At 37.9% G+C, this 17500-nt stretch overlaps 2 protein-coding genes across 2 annotated transcripts in view; both read left to right on the plus strand.

Moving 5' to 3' along the window:
* LOC135221850 (juvenile hormone esterase-like) overlaps positions 1-17500 on the plus strand; it is a 552420-nt gene that overhangs the window by 290274 nt on the left and 244646 nt on the right. The window lies entirely within an intron of this gene.
* Positions 12608-14977, plus strand: LOC135222428 (golgin subfamily A member 4-like). Its single transcript, XM_064260515.1, has one exon. It carries the CDS (start codon positions 12608-12610, stop codon positions 14975-14977), a length of 2370 nt encoding a protein of 789 aa, XP_064116585.1.

Raw genomic sequence — 17500 nt, forward strand, 5'->3', positions numbered from 1 at the left:
CCCTCTAAAAGGGAAGGCAGCCCTAAACAATCGGTCTCCTTCCAGAAAAAAAGAGCAAGGTTGTAAGCTGAAAGCTCTTAAAAGAGGCTCTAATTTAACAGCCTCTAAAGGAAAATAAAATTCATTAATTTTCTCCAGTGGAACTGTCAGGGATTGAGAGCTAAATGGGAAGAGTTAAGGCTGCTCATATCAGAAGTGTCTCCTGTTTGTATAGCTCTGCAGGAGACCATGATTGGTAATAATATGTGCCCCAGCCCACGAGAGTATACATCCTATCACTCCACCTATAATTTAAATGTTGGAAGCCATGGTGGTGTTGTTTTGTATGTTCGAAATGACACCCCACAAAATCCTATTATTATTCAATCAGCATTGCAAGTGATTGGTGTGCAGATCCATTTGCAAAGAAAATATACAGTATGCTCTCTCTATCTACCACCTAACGAAGTCTTCCCCATCAATGAATTCAAATCTCTTATTCAACAGTTACCACGTCCTTTTCTGATTTTGGGAGATATGAAATGGAAGAAACCCTCTTTGGGGTGATATCATCACCAATCAAAGAGGAAGGTGCTTAGGTTCCATCATAGAAGATGAAAATGTGGGGATCCTCAACTCTGGGGAGTCTACGCATTTTCATGTTCAAACAGGCACGTTATCAGCAATTGATTTATCTATATGTAGTGATGACTGTCTTATTGACTTTACTTGGAAAGCTATAAATGATAGATTTACCAGTGACCATTTTCCAATAGTGGTGAGTGTAGCATCAAGTCCTCCATCTTCAAGGCTACCCAAATGGAACATTGGTAAAGCTGATTGGTCAACGTTCCAGGAGCACAGCTCAATAGATGACTCTGCTGATGACTTTCCCTGTGTAGATGACGCTCTTGACTTTTTGAATACAATAATGTTCTCGGCTGGTCTTCAATCTATACCTAGGACTTCAGGCAAATTTGTCCGCCGACCAGTTCCCTGGTGGACTCGTAAATGCCGGGAAACCCATAGAACTATGAGATCTGCCTTCACCAGATACCGCGACGAAAATGTGAGTATTATCGTGTAGAATTTCGAAAAGCGAGAGCTCATTTTCGCTTGGAAATCAAAAAAGCACGAAAAGAATCTTGGACAATTTTCATATCTTCACTAAATTCAAAAACTCCTCTGACCCTAGTTTGGAAGAGAGTTAGAAAAATAGCAGGTAAGTTCACTCCTTGTCAATCAGTTCACCTCCATCAAGGTGAATGGTTGCGAGGTAGCAGACCCCCAGTTAGTGGCAAATGAGTTTGCTAATCATTTTGCTAATGTTGCTAAGAAAAATGATGATAGACCCTATTCAGCTCAAAGACGGATAATGGAACAGGTCGAAATTGATTTTAATACCTCAAGACATGAGCAGTACAATGCTCCTTTTACTATTAGAGAATTTGAATCGGCCTTGAATAAATGTAATGAATCAGCTCCTGGACTTGATGATATAACATATTCAATGATTAAGCATACCCCTGAAAATACCAGACTTTTCATATTAAGCCTAATTAACAGAATTTACCGAGAGCATATCTTCCCCAAGCTTTGGGAGAAGTTAAAATTACTGCCATTTGTGAAACCTGGAAAAGATCCGTTCAAGACAGAAAATTATCGTCCTATTGCATTGACATCTTGTTTGTGTAAGATCATGGAAAAAATGGTGAACACACGATTGATGTGGTACTTGGAGAGAGGTAAATACCTTTCGCCTGCTCAGTGGGGTTTTCGGAGTATGCACTCCACAACTGATGTATTGGTACGAATGGAATCTTCAATATGTGAAGCTTTTGCCAACAAACAGCATCACATCACCGTTTTCTTTGATCTAGAGAAGGCTTATGATACAACATGGAGATATGGCATTTTGAGGGTCCTTTATGAATGTAACCTGAGAGGCAATTTGCCCCTCTTTATTAAGGCTTTTTTAAAAAATAGGATATTTCAGGTTCAGGTTGGAGCAATATTGTCAGATGTGTTCAATCAAGAAGAAGGAGTACCACAAGGAAGTGTTTTAAGTGTAACCTTGTTCGCCTTGGTAATCAATGGGGTTTCTAAAATAATTCCCCCAGATATAACCTATACCCTATTTGTAGATGACCTGTCAATTTCCTTTGCAGCATCAAGGATGGCAGTGGCTGAACGCCGCCTTCAGCTCTGCATTGATAATATAGTAAAATGGGCTGAGGTTAATGGTTTTAGATTTTCTGCCTGTAAAACGATAACTATGCACTTTTGTCGTATAAGGGGAATCCATCCTGATCCAGATCTATTCATTCATAGGCAGAGAATTCCTTGTGTTGGTGAAACAAGGTTTCTTGGTTTGATTTTTGATAGTAAGCTGACTTGGATTCCACATCTGAAATATGTTAAGGCAAAATGCTTGAAAGCAATGAATTTGCTGAAAGTCGTGTCTCACACTTCGTGGGGTGCAGACCGAACTCAGATGTTGAGATTATATAAAGCCTTGGTCTTTTCAAAATTAGGTTATGGGTGTGAGGTGTACCAACTTCTGCGAAGCCAAATAGCCTTAAAATGCTCAACTCAATTCATCATGGAGGAATACGATTATGTACAGGAGCATTTAAATCATCTCCCACCGAGAGCATGCTTGTAGATGCTGATGAGTGCCACTGGATCTTCATTACAAGCGTCTGCTGGTTCGGAGCTGGTATAGATTCCAGAGGCTACCTAGGTCTTTAACCAGCATTTGTATGAAAAATGAAAGGCATTGGCAGTTTTATGAAAATCACCCCAAGGAACCTCATCCATTTGCTTTTAGAGTAAATTTTATTGTCCGTGAATTAAATATGCCAAGAATCGAGATTTTACCAGCAAAATATTCAGTTAGTCCCCCCTGGAACTTTCCAGAGGTAAAATTTTGTAGATATTTTAACTTTACCAGACAGAATTGTCCAGTGAGGCCATGCGGTCAATATTTTTAGAACATTCCATGCAACATGATGACTCCATTGCAGTTTTCACGGATGGCTCAAAGTCAGATGCTGGCGTCGGCTTTGTAGCCTTCCCTGATGTAGAGAGAAGTGGCAGGTTATCATCTGTTGCATCGATTTTTACAGCAGAATTATATGGAATTTTAAAAGCTTTAAAGGAAGTTTTAATTCGGAATGAAAATAATTTTATTATATATTGTGACTCAAGAAGTGTTCTTCAGTCACTGGAAATTTTTAACCCTTTAAACCCTCTGATTTTAGATATATTGGAATGGCTGCTTTTACTAAAAAGAAGAGGGACAGAAATAAAGTTCTGTTGGGTGCCTTCCCATGTTGGGGTGGCTGGGAATGAGAAAGCTGACCAACTTGCAAAGTCTGCAGTCAGCTCCTCAGAACCCACAAGATGCCTACTACCATATCGGGATTTGTATCCTCTAGTAGGTCAGAGAGTTAAAAAATGTTGGCAGTCCCAGCGGGAGGATATTTTAAATAATCAAAAAATGCGTAGTATCACGTCATCAGTGTCTCCTTGGTCATATCCGTATATGCCAAGGAGACAAGAAACGATGTTGTGCCGATTGAGGATTGGACATACAAGACTCACCCATGGGTTCTTGATGTCTCGTGAAAATCCTCCGTTTTGCGAGAACTGTACTGTGCCCTTGACTGTGAGACATTTGCTGGTTGAATGTCCCAGATTCTTGAATTTGAGACATAGGTTACTGTCTTGGGGTCGTGACAGAGTAGGTAATTTTATCCTAGCTACAATTCTTGGAAAGGATTGTAATATAGAGCAGTTATATATTTTTATGAGGGAGGCGGGCCTCCTTAACCAAATTTAAATTATACATAGATTGTCTATGTAAGAACTTATATATGAACAAAATTTTTATATAATATATTTATAGATCATTTTATATGAAGTTTATCAAAAATTTAATTTTTTTATATTTAATTTATTTCGGTGTCAATTACCCAGATGTTATGACGCCAGATATAATACACAATCAATCAATCAATCAATCGTCAAACGTACCAGTTCATTGTGATGAATTATTGGCTTCTGATATCATCATCAAATGATTTTGAAGTTTAGTTTTAGGTCAAGTATAATAGAAATGGTGACATGTTCCGTGACCTGCCTTAGTTAGTCGTCAAACGCATCAGTTCACTGTGACGAATTATCGGCTTCTGATATCATCATCAAATTGAAATTATACCTTTCTTTTGAACGAGAGAAATATTCCTTGAACGTCGTAAAAGATTCCATTTCGAAGATGACAGATTTTTCCTCACAGTTATCTATCTAAAGAGACGAACTTCTTTTCTTCTCTTTTGGAACGATAAAAGAGGGAGATTGTGCCATTAGGAGGGCCCGTCTCTCATTTTAGGTACAAGATTTCCTTCCTTTAAATCGAAGAGGTGAAAGGATATATTGGGCCAAAATATCTCTGAAATGCCGGTGATATTTATAATGCTATACGTCACTGAGAAAATACTCTTCATGGTTAACATCCAGAGCGAGGAATCCACAATAATAATGGTAAAAGTATACAATGAAAGCCTCTCAATTGTTCCTGTGAATATTAACTTCCTCTTTTAATGAGCAGTTTCTCTCACAAGGTGTTTGAAACTCCTCCGCCAGCTCTTCTCAAAGGATGCCTTGTTATACAGCTTAAATGCACAGCGTATAATGAACCACGGTCCATGAAACATTCAGCCACCGCCCGTTGGTGGCCTGTCCTACAGCGTTGCCAGAGCCACGAACATGGCTAAGTTTAACCTTAAATAAAAATAAAAACCACTAAGGCTAAAGGGTTGCAATTTGGTATGTTTTTGATGATTGGAGGGTGGATGATCAACATACCTATTTGCATCGCTCTAGCCTCAGTAGTTTTGAAGATCAGCGAGCGGACAGAAAAAGTGCGGACGGACAGACAAAGCCATCCCAATAGTTTTCGTTTACAGATACTAGAAATAGATGAATAAATAAATAAAAACAGGTTATTGAGTGTAGGACAATGAATGACGTTTTTAGATGATCCGGATGCATTGGGAAAATGCGAGAGGATAACCAAGTTAAGCAGAACACAATTTGATGTTCTGGATTTGGAATGTGGCAGGAGGCCTAGTAAAGTTATGACAATAGGTATGAAAAAAGATGGGGTCCTAATATATTGAGGGATCGCCAGGGTTTCATCTGCTCAGTGGATGAATTGGTAGTGATACTATAGCAATTCACTCAAAAACGTTTGTAAAGGAATAAAAATAGAATAGGTTCTCCAATTGCAAAACTATCATAGATAGATATCCAAGATACATCCATCCCTTCATAAGAACTGCAGAGTAATAATTCATTGTCTATAACTATGAAGACGAATCCCAAGTCTTACGTACTTCATTATACGTGGGTCTTTTCACCGAAATTTTAGTATAAACAGTTCGACAGTTCAAATATAGGAAAAGGTCTTAATTTGATACACACACATACACACACACACACACACACACACACACACACACACACACACACACACACACACACATATATATATATATATATATAATATATATATATATATATATATATATATATATATATATACGACGGCTCTCTTTACCGTTACCAGAATAGACTATTCAATTTTCTCTTTAAGTATCCATATACCACTGATATGAAGTCCACAATAAGGTGGAATCATAACACAAACTCAATTTTCAAAGTGCAAGGACGAAAAAACCATAAATTTAATACATAAATAACCAGATAGAAATTACACCTGAACCTCTTTGAGTACAGGAAAGTAATGAACTACTATCACACTTAATAATAACTCAAAATACGTATACAAAATTAAGATAGTATAAGCAATACTCTCAAACCAAAATAAGGGGGCCCAGAAAGGAGAAGGAAATCGTAAAGAATTAATATACTGACGATTTACAGGCTAATTCTTATGTAAACCAAACTTGCGACTACAAAGCTTCGTTATCAATAATGCTTATTATTCTCCTTGAAGAATACGGAAACCTCCACGTCTGGAGGGGTGGTACCACAGTTGGTTAAATAACTCGGGGCCTAGTCGAACAGTCACAACAGAATCACAGCCGTGATCAGTAACAAAGGTATAAAAAAACTTACAATGGAATATCGAGATCCCTCTGGCTTTATAACTGAACCAGAGGTGGTGCTGTGAAATCCCAAGGACGTCCAGATAGGTTATCTGGAAAGATCTTCCAATTTGAAGATAGCGTATATTAAAAAAATCCTCGGGTCCTGCAGATAAGGGCAAATCACCAACAGAGGCTGCAACCACCAAGAAACAAGAGACGGCAGTACTCTGTGCACGAAGGAACATCAAAATATTTCAAATGTGACAAGGTCCAGAGAACGACTGCCTGTTCTCCTCCCAGAAGCCAAGAAGTTAACCCACCCACCCCCCCCCCCTTATCCACAGGGAAGGGACCACACACACAACCTCCTTAAAGACAAACACGAACGTTAATAACAAGCAAACAATTGTTATACTCGAGAGGAGGTCAAATGACAAGTGAAACATACAAAACTGGGCTTAACAAATTATATCAAAAAATTTAATTTAATAATATTTAACGAAAAAGGATCACATACTGGCAGTTCATTGATTTGTGCAATCTGTCTCTTTCTCTTATCTTATTTTTAATTTCTCTGTTGAACCACTTTGGCTGAGGGTTTCCATTTGTTAGTATTTGCTTTAAGGGTATAATACATCTAGAGCGTTTTTCTGTATTTCTCAGTGCTTATTTATGCCTGTGTTCTCGTCGTACTCTAGAGTATTAACGTACTCGTTTAGTTTATTTAGGTCTTGTCGACGGTAGTCTAATCTCATTACTATCTTCTCTTTTTTATGTTGAACATTAATTTGAAATGAGATCATTTTATGGTCGCTTTTGCCTAGATTCTGTCTGAAAAGTCAGATAGTACTAGATTATCTTCCGTTGATAGAACGATGTCTAGTATGTTGTTTTCTCTAGTGGGTTTGTCAACCCATTGGTGGAGGAATTCCTTTTTTACAAAATCTAAGACTCTTTCCTTCTACGTTTGATGCGGAGGTCATCGTTTCCTAATGTACTGGTGCATTGAAATCTCCCATTATTATGCAGTTTATTGTTTATCTCTTGTCCTAGAGAGAGAGAGAGAGAGAGAGAGAGAGAGAGAGAGAGAGAGAGAGAGAGAGAGAGAGAGAGAGAGAGAGAGAGAGAGAAGTGAAGACAGACAGACAGACAGGCAGACGTCTTCTGTGGGTTGGAGGGGTGTGTGTGTTTGTCTCCCGGGGAAAGTTTTACTGTGGTGGGGGGATTGGCTGTCTATTTTTTTTTTTTTTTTTTAGCTGATAGGTAAGATGGGTGAAAGAAGATTGAGGGCAGTTAGCTGCATAGCTAACCGTGGTAGGGAATAGTTTGGAAAGTCAAGTATTAGTAAGAGTAATGTCAAGTGTGGGTTTATCCACAATTTTATTTGGGTAAGGGTACAATTTTCTGACTAATATTAGCATAATACAATAATGATTATACATTATATTAACATGGTGAATTTTACAGATTACATATTTTGAATTTTATTACTTAATAGTATAATCATATTTAATAAAGTTCCAACTTTCTAATTCTAAACTTAATTTTAATTATCATAATGATTTTGCATTATATGTACATAGTAAATTCTACATATTACTTTTTCACAAGACATTTCTTAAAAGTATAATGGTTGAGGTTCATCGCGATGAATATATGAAGATACTCTTCTCCACCTTGTTTGGGTCAAGGTTTCCCTCTTCTGCTTCCGATTCTTCTGATAATTCCCTTTTGTACTGAACTAGTTTTCTCCATATATTGGTTGCCAGTCTGTATAATCTCTGATTAATTGGTTCTACTTTGTATTTCTTGTGTATTTGTTCTATATTCAGATTGTCATCTTCTTGATTGTTTCTCATTGCAGACCTTAGTATCTTAATTTGGAATTTTTGTTATGCACTTATATTAGAAGTCGATGTTAAACACGTGGGTATTGGTAGATATTCCATTATTGGTCTGATTAGGCTTTGTAGAAATGGATTTTGATAGTTGTGTTTATATTCCTAAACCTTTTCAGCTTTGTATTTTATGTTCTTGCTATTCTAGCCGTTCTCTCTCATGTCTTGATATTCCTCTTTGTCCGAATTACATTCCTAGTATTCTTGTGCTTTTAGCAAAATTCATTGGTTGTTGGTCTATCATTAGTTATGCAAGTTTGTATCCAGATACGGATACTAGTTGGAATTTAGATTTATTTGTCGTCATCTTCCATTTCTTTTCAAATTTATTTATTCTTTCAATTTGGTTCATTGGTTTTGTGGTACTTGTCTTTTCAAAGTCGGGTCCCTTCTCCTTGTACGTTTTTATGGGTGTATAGCTATTTGAGTTATATCATCTGCAAAGCAGACATCAGTACAGTACTCTGGTGGCGGAGTCACATCTGATGTAGATAATATGAATAATGTTGGACTGAGTACAGATCTTTGTGGGACTCCACTTAGTAACAAGAATGGATTCCCTATGTAATTTTGTGACTTGATTGCTGCTGTTCGATCTTTGATGAAGTTGCATAGTATTTTCTCAAAAATTCCTGGAAGGTTGAGATGTAATATATTGTATTGAAGTCCTTGTATCCATACTTTATCAAATGACTTGGTTATATCTCTACACACTAGGTTGCATAGGTACCTTCTTCTTTGCGATAGTGCAATGCTCTCATATATTGTTGCTATTGTAATCTGGGTTCCTCTTCCTTTTCTAAATCCATATTGATTTTTATTGTGTAGCTGATTACCTTCTAGGAACAACACTAATCTTTTGTTAATTATTTTTTTCAAATATTTTGCCAGGCATTTCTAGTAATGATATTGGTCTATAATTGTCTACCTGACACGTATCTTTTCCTGGTTTGGGTATAAAATCATTATTGCATTATTGAATATAATTCGAAAATATCCCATTGAGAGAGCCCAATTATATATTTCTCTTAATCTTTCAAGTGCAATATCTGGTAAATTTTGAATAATCATTATGACCTTGTTAATTCCACTTCTTCCTGGTGCCTTGTGTTTAAAATTTATAATTATTTTGATTTCCCATAACTCTTTAGTTGTGTTTTGATTCTCTGTACGAGAAGAAAGGAAGAAGGAAAAAACGCGAGAAGGGACAGAACTTACAGCTGTCCTTAATAATAATAATAATAATAATAATAATAATAATAATAATAATAATAATAATAATAATAATAATAATAATAATAATAATAATAATAAATATAATCAATAATAATAAACGGACAATACATGGGACAGACTAAAGAATATGGCAATGGCTACAGAGGGGAGAGCTCAAGAAGGAAATTGAAGGAATGATAACAGCGGCCCAAGATCAGGCCCTAAGAACCAGATATGTTCAAAGTACGATAGACGGAAATAACATCTCTCCCATATGTAGGAAGTGCAATACGAAAAATGAACCATAAACACCATAGCATGAATGCCCGGCACTTGCACAGAACCAGTACAAAAAGAGGCATGATTCAGTGGCAAAGCCCTCCACTGGAGCCTGTGCAAGAAACATCAGCTACCTTGCAGTAACAAGTGGTAACGAGCACCAACCTGAAAGGGAGTGATTAGAAAACGATCAAGGCAAAGTAAAATAAATAATAATAACGGACAAATACATGGACAGACCTAAAGAATATGGCAATGGCTACAGAGGGGAGAGCTCAAGAAGGAAATTGAAGGAATGATAACAGCGGCACAAGATCAGGCCCTAAGAACCAATATGTTCAAAGAACGATAGCTGGAAATAACATCCCTCCCACATGTAGGAAATGCAATACGAAAAATGAAACCATAAACCACATAGCAGTTGAATGTCCGGCACTTGCACAGAACCAGAACAAAAAGAGGCATGATTCAGTGGCAAAAGCCCTCCACTGGAGCCTGTGCAAGAAACATCAGGTACCTTGCAGTAATAAGTGGTACGAGCACCAACCTGAAGGCGTGATAGAAAACGATCCGGCAAAGATCCTCTGGGACTATGGTATCAGAATAGATAGGGTGATACGTGCAAATAGACTCGACGTGACGTTGATTGACAAAATCAAGAAGAAAGTGTCACTCATTGATGTCGCAATACCATGGAACACCAGAGTTGAAGAGAAAGAGAGGGAAAAATTGTATAAATATCAAGACCTGAAAATAGAAATAAGAAGGATATGGGATATGCCAGTGGAAATTGTACCCATAATCATAGCAACACTAGGCACGATCCCAAGATCCCTGAAAAGGAATCTAGAAAAACTAGACGCTGAAGTAGCTCCAGGACTCATGCAGAAGAGTGTGATCCTAGAAACGGCGCACATAGTAAGAAAAGTGATGGACTCCTAAGGAGGCAGGATACAACCAGGAACCCTACACTATAAATACCACCCAGTCGAATTGGAGGACTGTGATAGATAAAAACAAAATTATAATAGTAATAATAATTATGATAATAATGATAATAATAATGATATAGGTATTATTTATAAAAAAATAGTGCATTGGTATATATACATAAATACACACACATATATACATATCTGTCTATATAACTTATATATATATTATATATATATATATATATATATATTATATAAATATATGTATATATAATATATATACATACATATACGTATATATATATATATATATATATATATATATATATATATATATATATATATATATATTATATTCTTATATTAACAGCAACTGCTTTCCCACCCAGTTGTTCTTTAAGCATGTCTCAAAATTTTTAGATAATATTTTTGTTCCACGTCATCCTTCTCCTCACGTTCCTAAATTACCTTTCTATGCCAGCCTTCCTTCTATTCACGGTACAACATTTTACAAGGAACTCCATGCTTTAATATTTGGTCATCTCCCTGCCATGAAAACCAAAATTATACCCAAAAACCCATTGAATATTGGTAGCCTTTTCAGCTTCAAGGACCGTTTGGATCCATTGATGACCTCATATGTTATTTACAAATTTTCTTGTCCTCGATGTAATCGAGGAACCTATATTGGATCGACACATAGGTTATTTAAGGTCCGAATCGACAATCATAGAGCTGTCAGCTATAGAACTGGCACTAAGCTTTCGAATCCTGAATTTTCCAACATAAGGGATCATACCGATAAATGTAGGTATTCTATTCAGTACAAGGACTTTAAAGTTTTGGGCAGAGCTTCCAATCATAAGGTTTTAACAATTAATGAATCGTTGTTTGTTAAAAAACTGGTCCCCTCACTGAACACCCATGCCACGTCTACACCTCTTTACCTCTCCTGAACTGTTTATATTTTTTGTTAGTCCTTCCTCTGTCTTCACACTCAACGGTTGGTCCTTATTTGTATTTTTAACTGTGATTGTTTTATTGTACCGTATATTGTGTATTTTGATATTGTAGCTTAATTGTATTGTACTAATTAGATATTGTTACTTTGTAGGTTGAAAATGAGCTGGTTGGCTTTGAAACGTTGCAACTTAATAAATATGAGTTCCTGGACCTATTGGTGTGCTTCCCCTACCTTCATTGTATATTATACAATATATATACATGTATATATATATATATATATATATATATATATATATATATATATATATATATATATATATATATATATATATATATATATATATATATATATATATATATATATAAATATATATATATGTATATATATATATATATATATATATATATATATATATATATCTATATATATAGATATATATATATATATATATATATATATATATATATATATATATATATATATATACATATATATATACATATAATATGCTGCAGTCTTTATTATTATTATTATTATTTTATTATTATTATTATTATTATTATTGTTGTTATTAATATATATATATATATATATATATATATATATATATATATATATATATATACATGATTATACTTAAGTATGTATGTAGAGAGAGAGAGCACGAATGAGAGAGAGAATACTGATAATAATAATAATAATAATAATAATAATAATAATAATAATAATAATAATAATAATAATAATAATAATAATAATAATTACTGTATTATCATTACTGTATTATAATAAAAATAAAGTTAAGACGTCAAGAAAATTAATCCATAATACAAAATTTAACGTAAGTAAACTTGAGGAGAAAAGGCAAAAAAAAGAAGAAGCTTGTTTCAGAAAATCCGAGGAGAAATAATATTAGACTGGAAAAATTTAGATTAATAATTTCAGTTGAGGTAAGGTTATAAGGGTGAGAAGATAATTTCTTCCTACGAGAATGCCTACGTCGGAAGAAGCGACTTCATCGGTCAGAAGCTCTGGGAGCGAGAACCCTTCTTCATCCAAACATGAAGAAGAAGAGGAATTCCTCGGGGCCGAGCCGGGAACGAGGCGCTCCGAGGCCCACGCTAGAGGAGGAGCCTTCCTCGGATCCAAAGGAGCCACTCGTCCGTTTCAGAAACTAGGACTAGTGACGTCTGACTTGTTTGGCATAACATTACCAAGATGTTTGCTCTACTTATCATAGCTTTTTGCTCACTTATGTTAGTTGCCTGTGGATTGCTTCACTCAATTGTTGAGGACCTGATGATGCTCTGTTTTGCTGAAGGACCTTTGAGTGGACCACTGGATTTAGACTTTATAGCTGAGGAACCTGTTATTCCCGAAATTGTTGTTGACGAACAGATGAACTTTTGGACGTCAGGCTGGACCGTCGCCATCACCTGTATGGGTGTGGCCTTGTTGGCTGGCCTGGCGGTGACTGCTTACCTGAGATACCGACGACGAGGAAATTACATTCACGAACTGGTAGAAGATCTGGAAATGGAACGAACCGAGGTGGCCAGACTGAGAGATCGTCTGGAAACTGAACAAGAAGGAAACTTGAAGACGCAGGAACGCCTGAACAAGATGACCCAAGACGTCCAGTTGTTAGGACTCCAGCGAGGACTTCTGGACGCTGAGAAGATGATGCTAGTAGACGTTCTGGAAAAGAGTAAGCTCCAGGAAACTGAAATGGAACGTCTCTTGAACGGAGCTAAGGACCAGATCGAGTTCCTACAAAATCAAATTGTAGAGAAAGATCTTTTGATTGAACGGAACGCGTTGGAAAGTAAAGAAATGGAAAGTCGTCTGGAAGAAGAGGAGAAAGCGAGAAGCAGAGACATCCAGATTTTGGAAAAAGAGAGGAATCTCTTCCAGGAGTGGATGGAAAGCGCTCTGAAGGAGGAAAAAGAGCTCGCCTCGAGACTAAAAGAAGCTGAAGCCACCAATCGAGCGTTGGCTTCGGCGAATGAATGCTTCAAGAGGGCGAATGACCAAATGCGAGAAGCTCTGGAAGAAAAAGAGAAGGAGATCGACCTTCTGGAAAATTTGAAAGAAGCATCTGCACAAAAAATAGCTGATCTGCAACAGATGAATGGCGATCTCGAGAAGGAAATGGAAAAGAATCACGATGAACAGGAGAAGAACAGAATTTTGAACGACGAAGTTCAGCAAATGAGAAATTGGGTTGCTGAACTAGGCGGTCAAAATGCTAAGATGGAGGACGAACTTTCCAATAAAGAACAGGAAATACATTCACTAAAGGAATCTCTAGGAAATGAAAAAGGAGAGAATAGAATTCTGACGGAAGAAGTTCAGCAGATGAGAAATTGGGTTGCTGAACTAGGAGGTCAGAATGCTAAGATGGCTGAGGAACTAGCCAATAAAGAACTGAAAATAAATTCACTGGAGGATTCTTTAGGAAATGAAGAAGGAGAAAATAGAATTTTGAAAGAAGAAGTTCAGCAGATGAGAAATTGGGTAGCTGAACTAGGAGGTCAAAACGCCATGATGGAGGAGGAACTGGCTAATAAAGAATTGAAGATAAATTCACTTAAGGATTGTTTAGGAAATGAAGAAGGAGAGAAAAGAATTTTGAAAGAAGAGGTTCAGCAGATGAGAAATTGGGTAGCTGAACTAGGAGGTCAAAACGCCATGATGGAGGAGGAACTGGCTAATAAAGAATTGAAGATAAATTCACTTAAGGATTGCTTAGGAAATGAAGAAGAAGAGAAAAGAATTTTGAAAGAAGAGGTTCAGCAGATGAGAAATTGGGTAGCTGAACTAGGCGGTCAAAACGCCATGATGGAGGAGGAACTGGCTAATAAAGAATTGAAGATAAATTCACTAAAGGATTGTTTAGGAAATGAAGAAGGAGAGAAAAGAATTTTGAAAGAAGAGGTTCAGCAGATGAGAAACTGGGTAGCTGAACTAGGCGGTCACAATGCTATGCTGGAGGAGAAATTGGTCAGTAACGACCAGGAAGTAAATTCACTGAAGAATTCTTTAGAGAATGAAAAGGAGAGGAACAGAAGTTTGATTGAAGAAGTTCAGCAGGTGAGAAATTGTGAAGCTGAACTAGGAGGCAAAAAGGCCCAGTTGGAGGAAGAGTTACTTGACAAAGAACAGGAAATAAAATCACTGAAGAATTCTTTAGAAAACGGCAAAGAGACCAACAGAATTCTGAGAGCCGAAGCTCAACGGTTAAGAAACTGGGCAGCTGAAGTTGAAAGTGAAAAGGCTGAAGTAAAGAAAGAGTTAGTTGAGAGGGACCAGGAAATAACTCTTTTGAAGAATGGTTTAGAAAAGGAAGAAGAGAAATACAGAATTCTGAGTGAGGAACTCGAGCAGATGAAGGCGCAGCTCGCTGAAGTGGAAGGCACGAATTTATATATTATAGCTGAAGTGACCCAAAAGGATAAAGTGATAAAGTCCATGGAGAATGCTCTAGAAAACGAAAAGGAGAGGAATAAAGAGTTAAAGAAAAAATTGCTGAAGCAAGTTGAAAGACTTGATCACATCGTAGCATTCGCCCAAACCATGGACAAATAATTCAGACAAGGATGACAACCGTCAAGTGATGCAAGATGGAAAGAATGAACATGGAGGATGATGGATGCTGCTGCATCGTGTTCCAGAGGAGCTGCGATCTTCTTGGCCCATTCGATGGGCTTGACTGCACGATGGGTGTTCACTGCTGCTCCCCCCAGCAGCAAACAGTAACGGCGAGGTCCCCCCACCTCCCACAAACCCATCCTGCAATCAACCTCATCGACTGGACCAAGAAGATCGCAATGCCTCTGGAATATGACGCAGCATCAGTCAAAATCCTCCACATGGGCTTCATCAGGCGTCCTTGACAATTCTCTCGTCTCCCTGACGGAAGCAGGAGGAACAACTCTCAGGATGAGAGTCAACAGCTCTTTGGAGGCAGGAGGACCAGCTCTCAGTTTGAGAGCCAACAGCAGTTCGGAGAAAGGCGGACCAGTTCTCTCAGAGAGAACCAACAGCTGTTCGGAGGAAGGAGGATCATTTCTCTCAGAGAGAACCAACAGCTGTTCGGACAGTTCTCTCAGAGAGAACCAACAGCTGTTCGGAGGAAGGAGGACCAGCTCTCCCTTTGAGAGCCAACAGCTGTTTGGAGGGCCATAGGGCCACCAGGTGGTTACCAGAGGGATACCAAAGGGATACAGAAGAGTACAACAAAGGGTCACTACCTTCTGCCAAAGTTCGAGACAGTATGGAACCGTCAAGTGATGCAAGATGGAAGGAATGAGCATGGAGGGTGATGGATGCTGCTGCATCGTGTTCCATAGGAGCTGCGATCTTCTTGGCCCATTCGATGGGCTTGACTGCACGATGGGTGTTCACTGCTGCTCCCCCCAGCAGCAGCCAGTAACGGCGAGGTCCCCCCACCTCCCACACACCCATCCTGCAATCAACCTCATCGACTGGACCAAGAGGATCGCAATGCCTCTGGAACATGACGCAGCATCAGTCAAAATCCTTCACATGGCTTTTCATCAAGCATTCCTTGACGATTCTCTCATCTCCCTGACAGAAGCAGAAGGACCAGCTCTCAGTTTGAGAGCCAGCAGCTGTTTGGAGGGCCACTGGGTCAGCAGGACCCCTGAGGGCCACCAGAGGGATACCAGAAGGATACAAGAGGGATACCAGAAGATGATTCTGTTGGAATAATCTAAAAGACCGGCTCTGCAGAAAGTCAAGTATGCTATGCCCCTTGATGAAGACTCTTCTAATAGAAGATCTCTGTCAAAGCGGGCAAATAGTCGGATATCTAGATCTATTCTTGCAGATGTGTTCCCTCTGGTTATTCTGTTGGAATAATCTAGAAGACCGGCTCTGCAGAAAGTCAAGTATGCTATGCCCCTTGATGAAGACTCTTCTAATAGAAGATCTCTGTCAAAGCGGGCAAATAGTCGGATATCTAGATCTATTCTTGTCAGTAGTGTTCCCTCTGGTTATTCTGTTGGAATAATCTAGAAGACCGGCTCTGCAGAAAGTCAAGTATGCTATGCCCCTCCCCTTGATGAAGACTCTTCTAATAGAAGATCTCTGTCAAAGCGGGCAAATAGTCGGATATCTAGATCTATTCTTGCAGATGTGTTCCCTCTGGTTATTCTGTTGGAATAATCTAGAAGACCGGCTCTGCATAAAGTCAAGTATGCTATGCCCCTTGATGAAGACTCTTCTAATAGAAGATCTCTGTCAAAGCGGGCAAATAGTCGGATATCTAGATCTATTCTTGCAGATGTGTTCCTTCTGGTTATTCTGTTGGAATAATCTAGAAGACCGGCTCTGCAGAAAAGTCAAGTATGCTATGTCCTTCGATGAAGATCTTCTAATGGAAGATCTCTGTCAAAGCGGGCAAATAGTCAGATATCTAGATATATTCCTGCAAATGTCTTCCTATAGTGAGGGTGGGTGGTTGGAGAGGGTCACGTACAAATAACAGAAAACGAGCTTAGATGAGCTTAGTGGCCCATTGTAGTACGCATGAGTTCACTTAAGCTTTATTTACCTAAGTGGCCTATTGTAAGCTCATAAGCTTTGTTAAGCTAAGTAGCCTATTGTAGATTCATAAGCTGAGTAGCCTATTGTAGGCCCATAAGCTCATTTAAGCTTAGTAGCATTTGTAGGAATATAAACTAATTTAAGCTTAGTGGTCTATTTTAGGCCCATACGTTTAGTAGCCATTGTATGCAAATAAGCTTTGTTAAGCTTAGTAGCTCTGCTGGTTGAACTCGCAGAGGCCATTCTGGTTGAGGTATACCTCGAGGAGGTATTTCTGTGATCTTTTCCAAGACGAGGAAAATCTCTCATAAGCTTAACAAAGTTTAAGGGCCTACAATAGGCCACTAAGCATAAATGAGCTTATATGTCTACAAAGGCTAGGCTTTTTTAAGCTTAAGTGTCTACAATAAGCCACTAAGTTTAAATGAACTTATATGCCTACAAAGGCTACTAAGCTTATGTATCTACAATAGGCCACTAAGCTTAAATTAGCCTATCTACCAACAAAGGCTTTTAAGCTCATCTTAGCTTATGGGCATA

Source organism: Macrobrachium nipponense, chromosome 3 (assembly GCF_015104395.2).
Source record: "Macrobrachium nipponense isolate FS-2020 chromosome 3, ASM1510439v2, whole genome shotgun sequence".
Taxonomy (NCBI): Eukaryota; Metazoa; Arthropoda; class Malacostraca; order Decapoda; family Palaemonidae; genus Macrobrachium; species Macrobrachium nipponense.

Coding starts and splice junctions, on each gene's coding strand:
- LOC135222428 (XM_064260515.1), top strand. CDS start 12,608: ATGTTTGCTCTACTTATCATAGCTTTTTGCTCACTTATGTTAGTTGCC.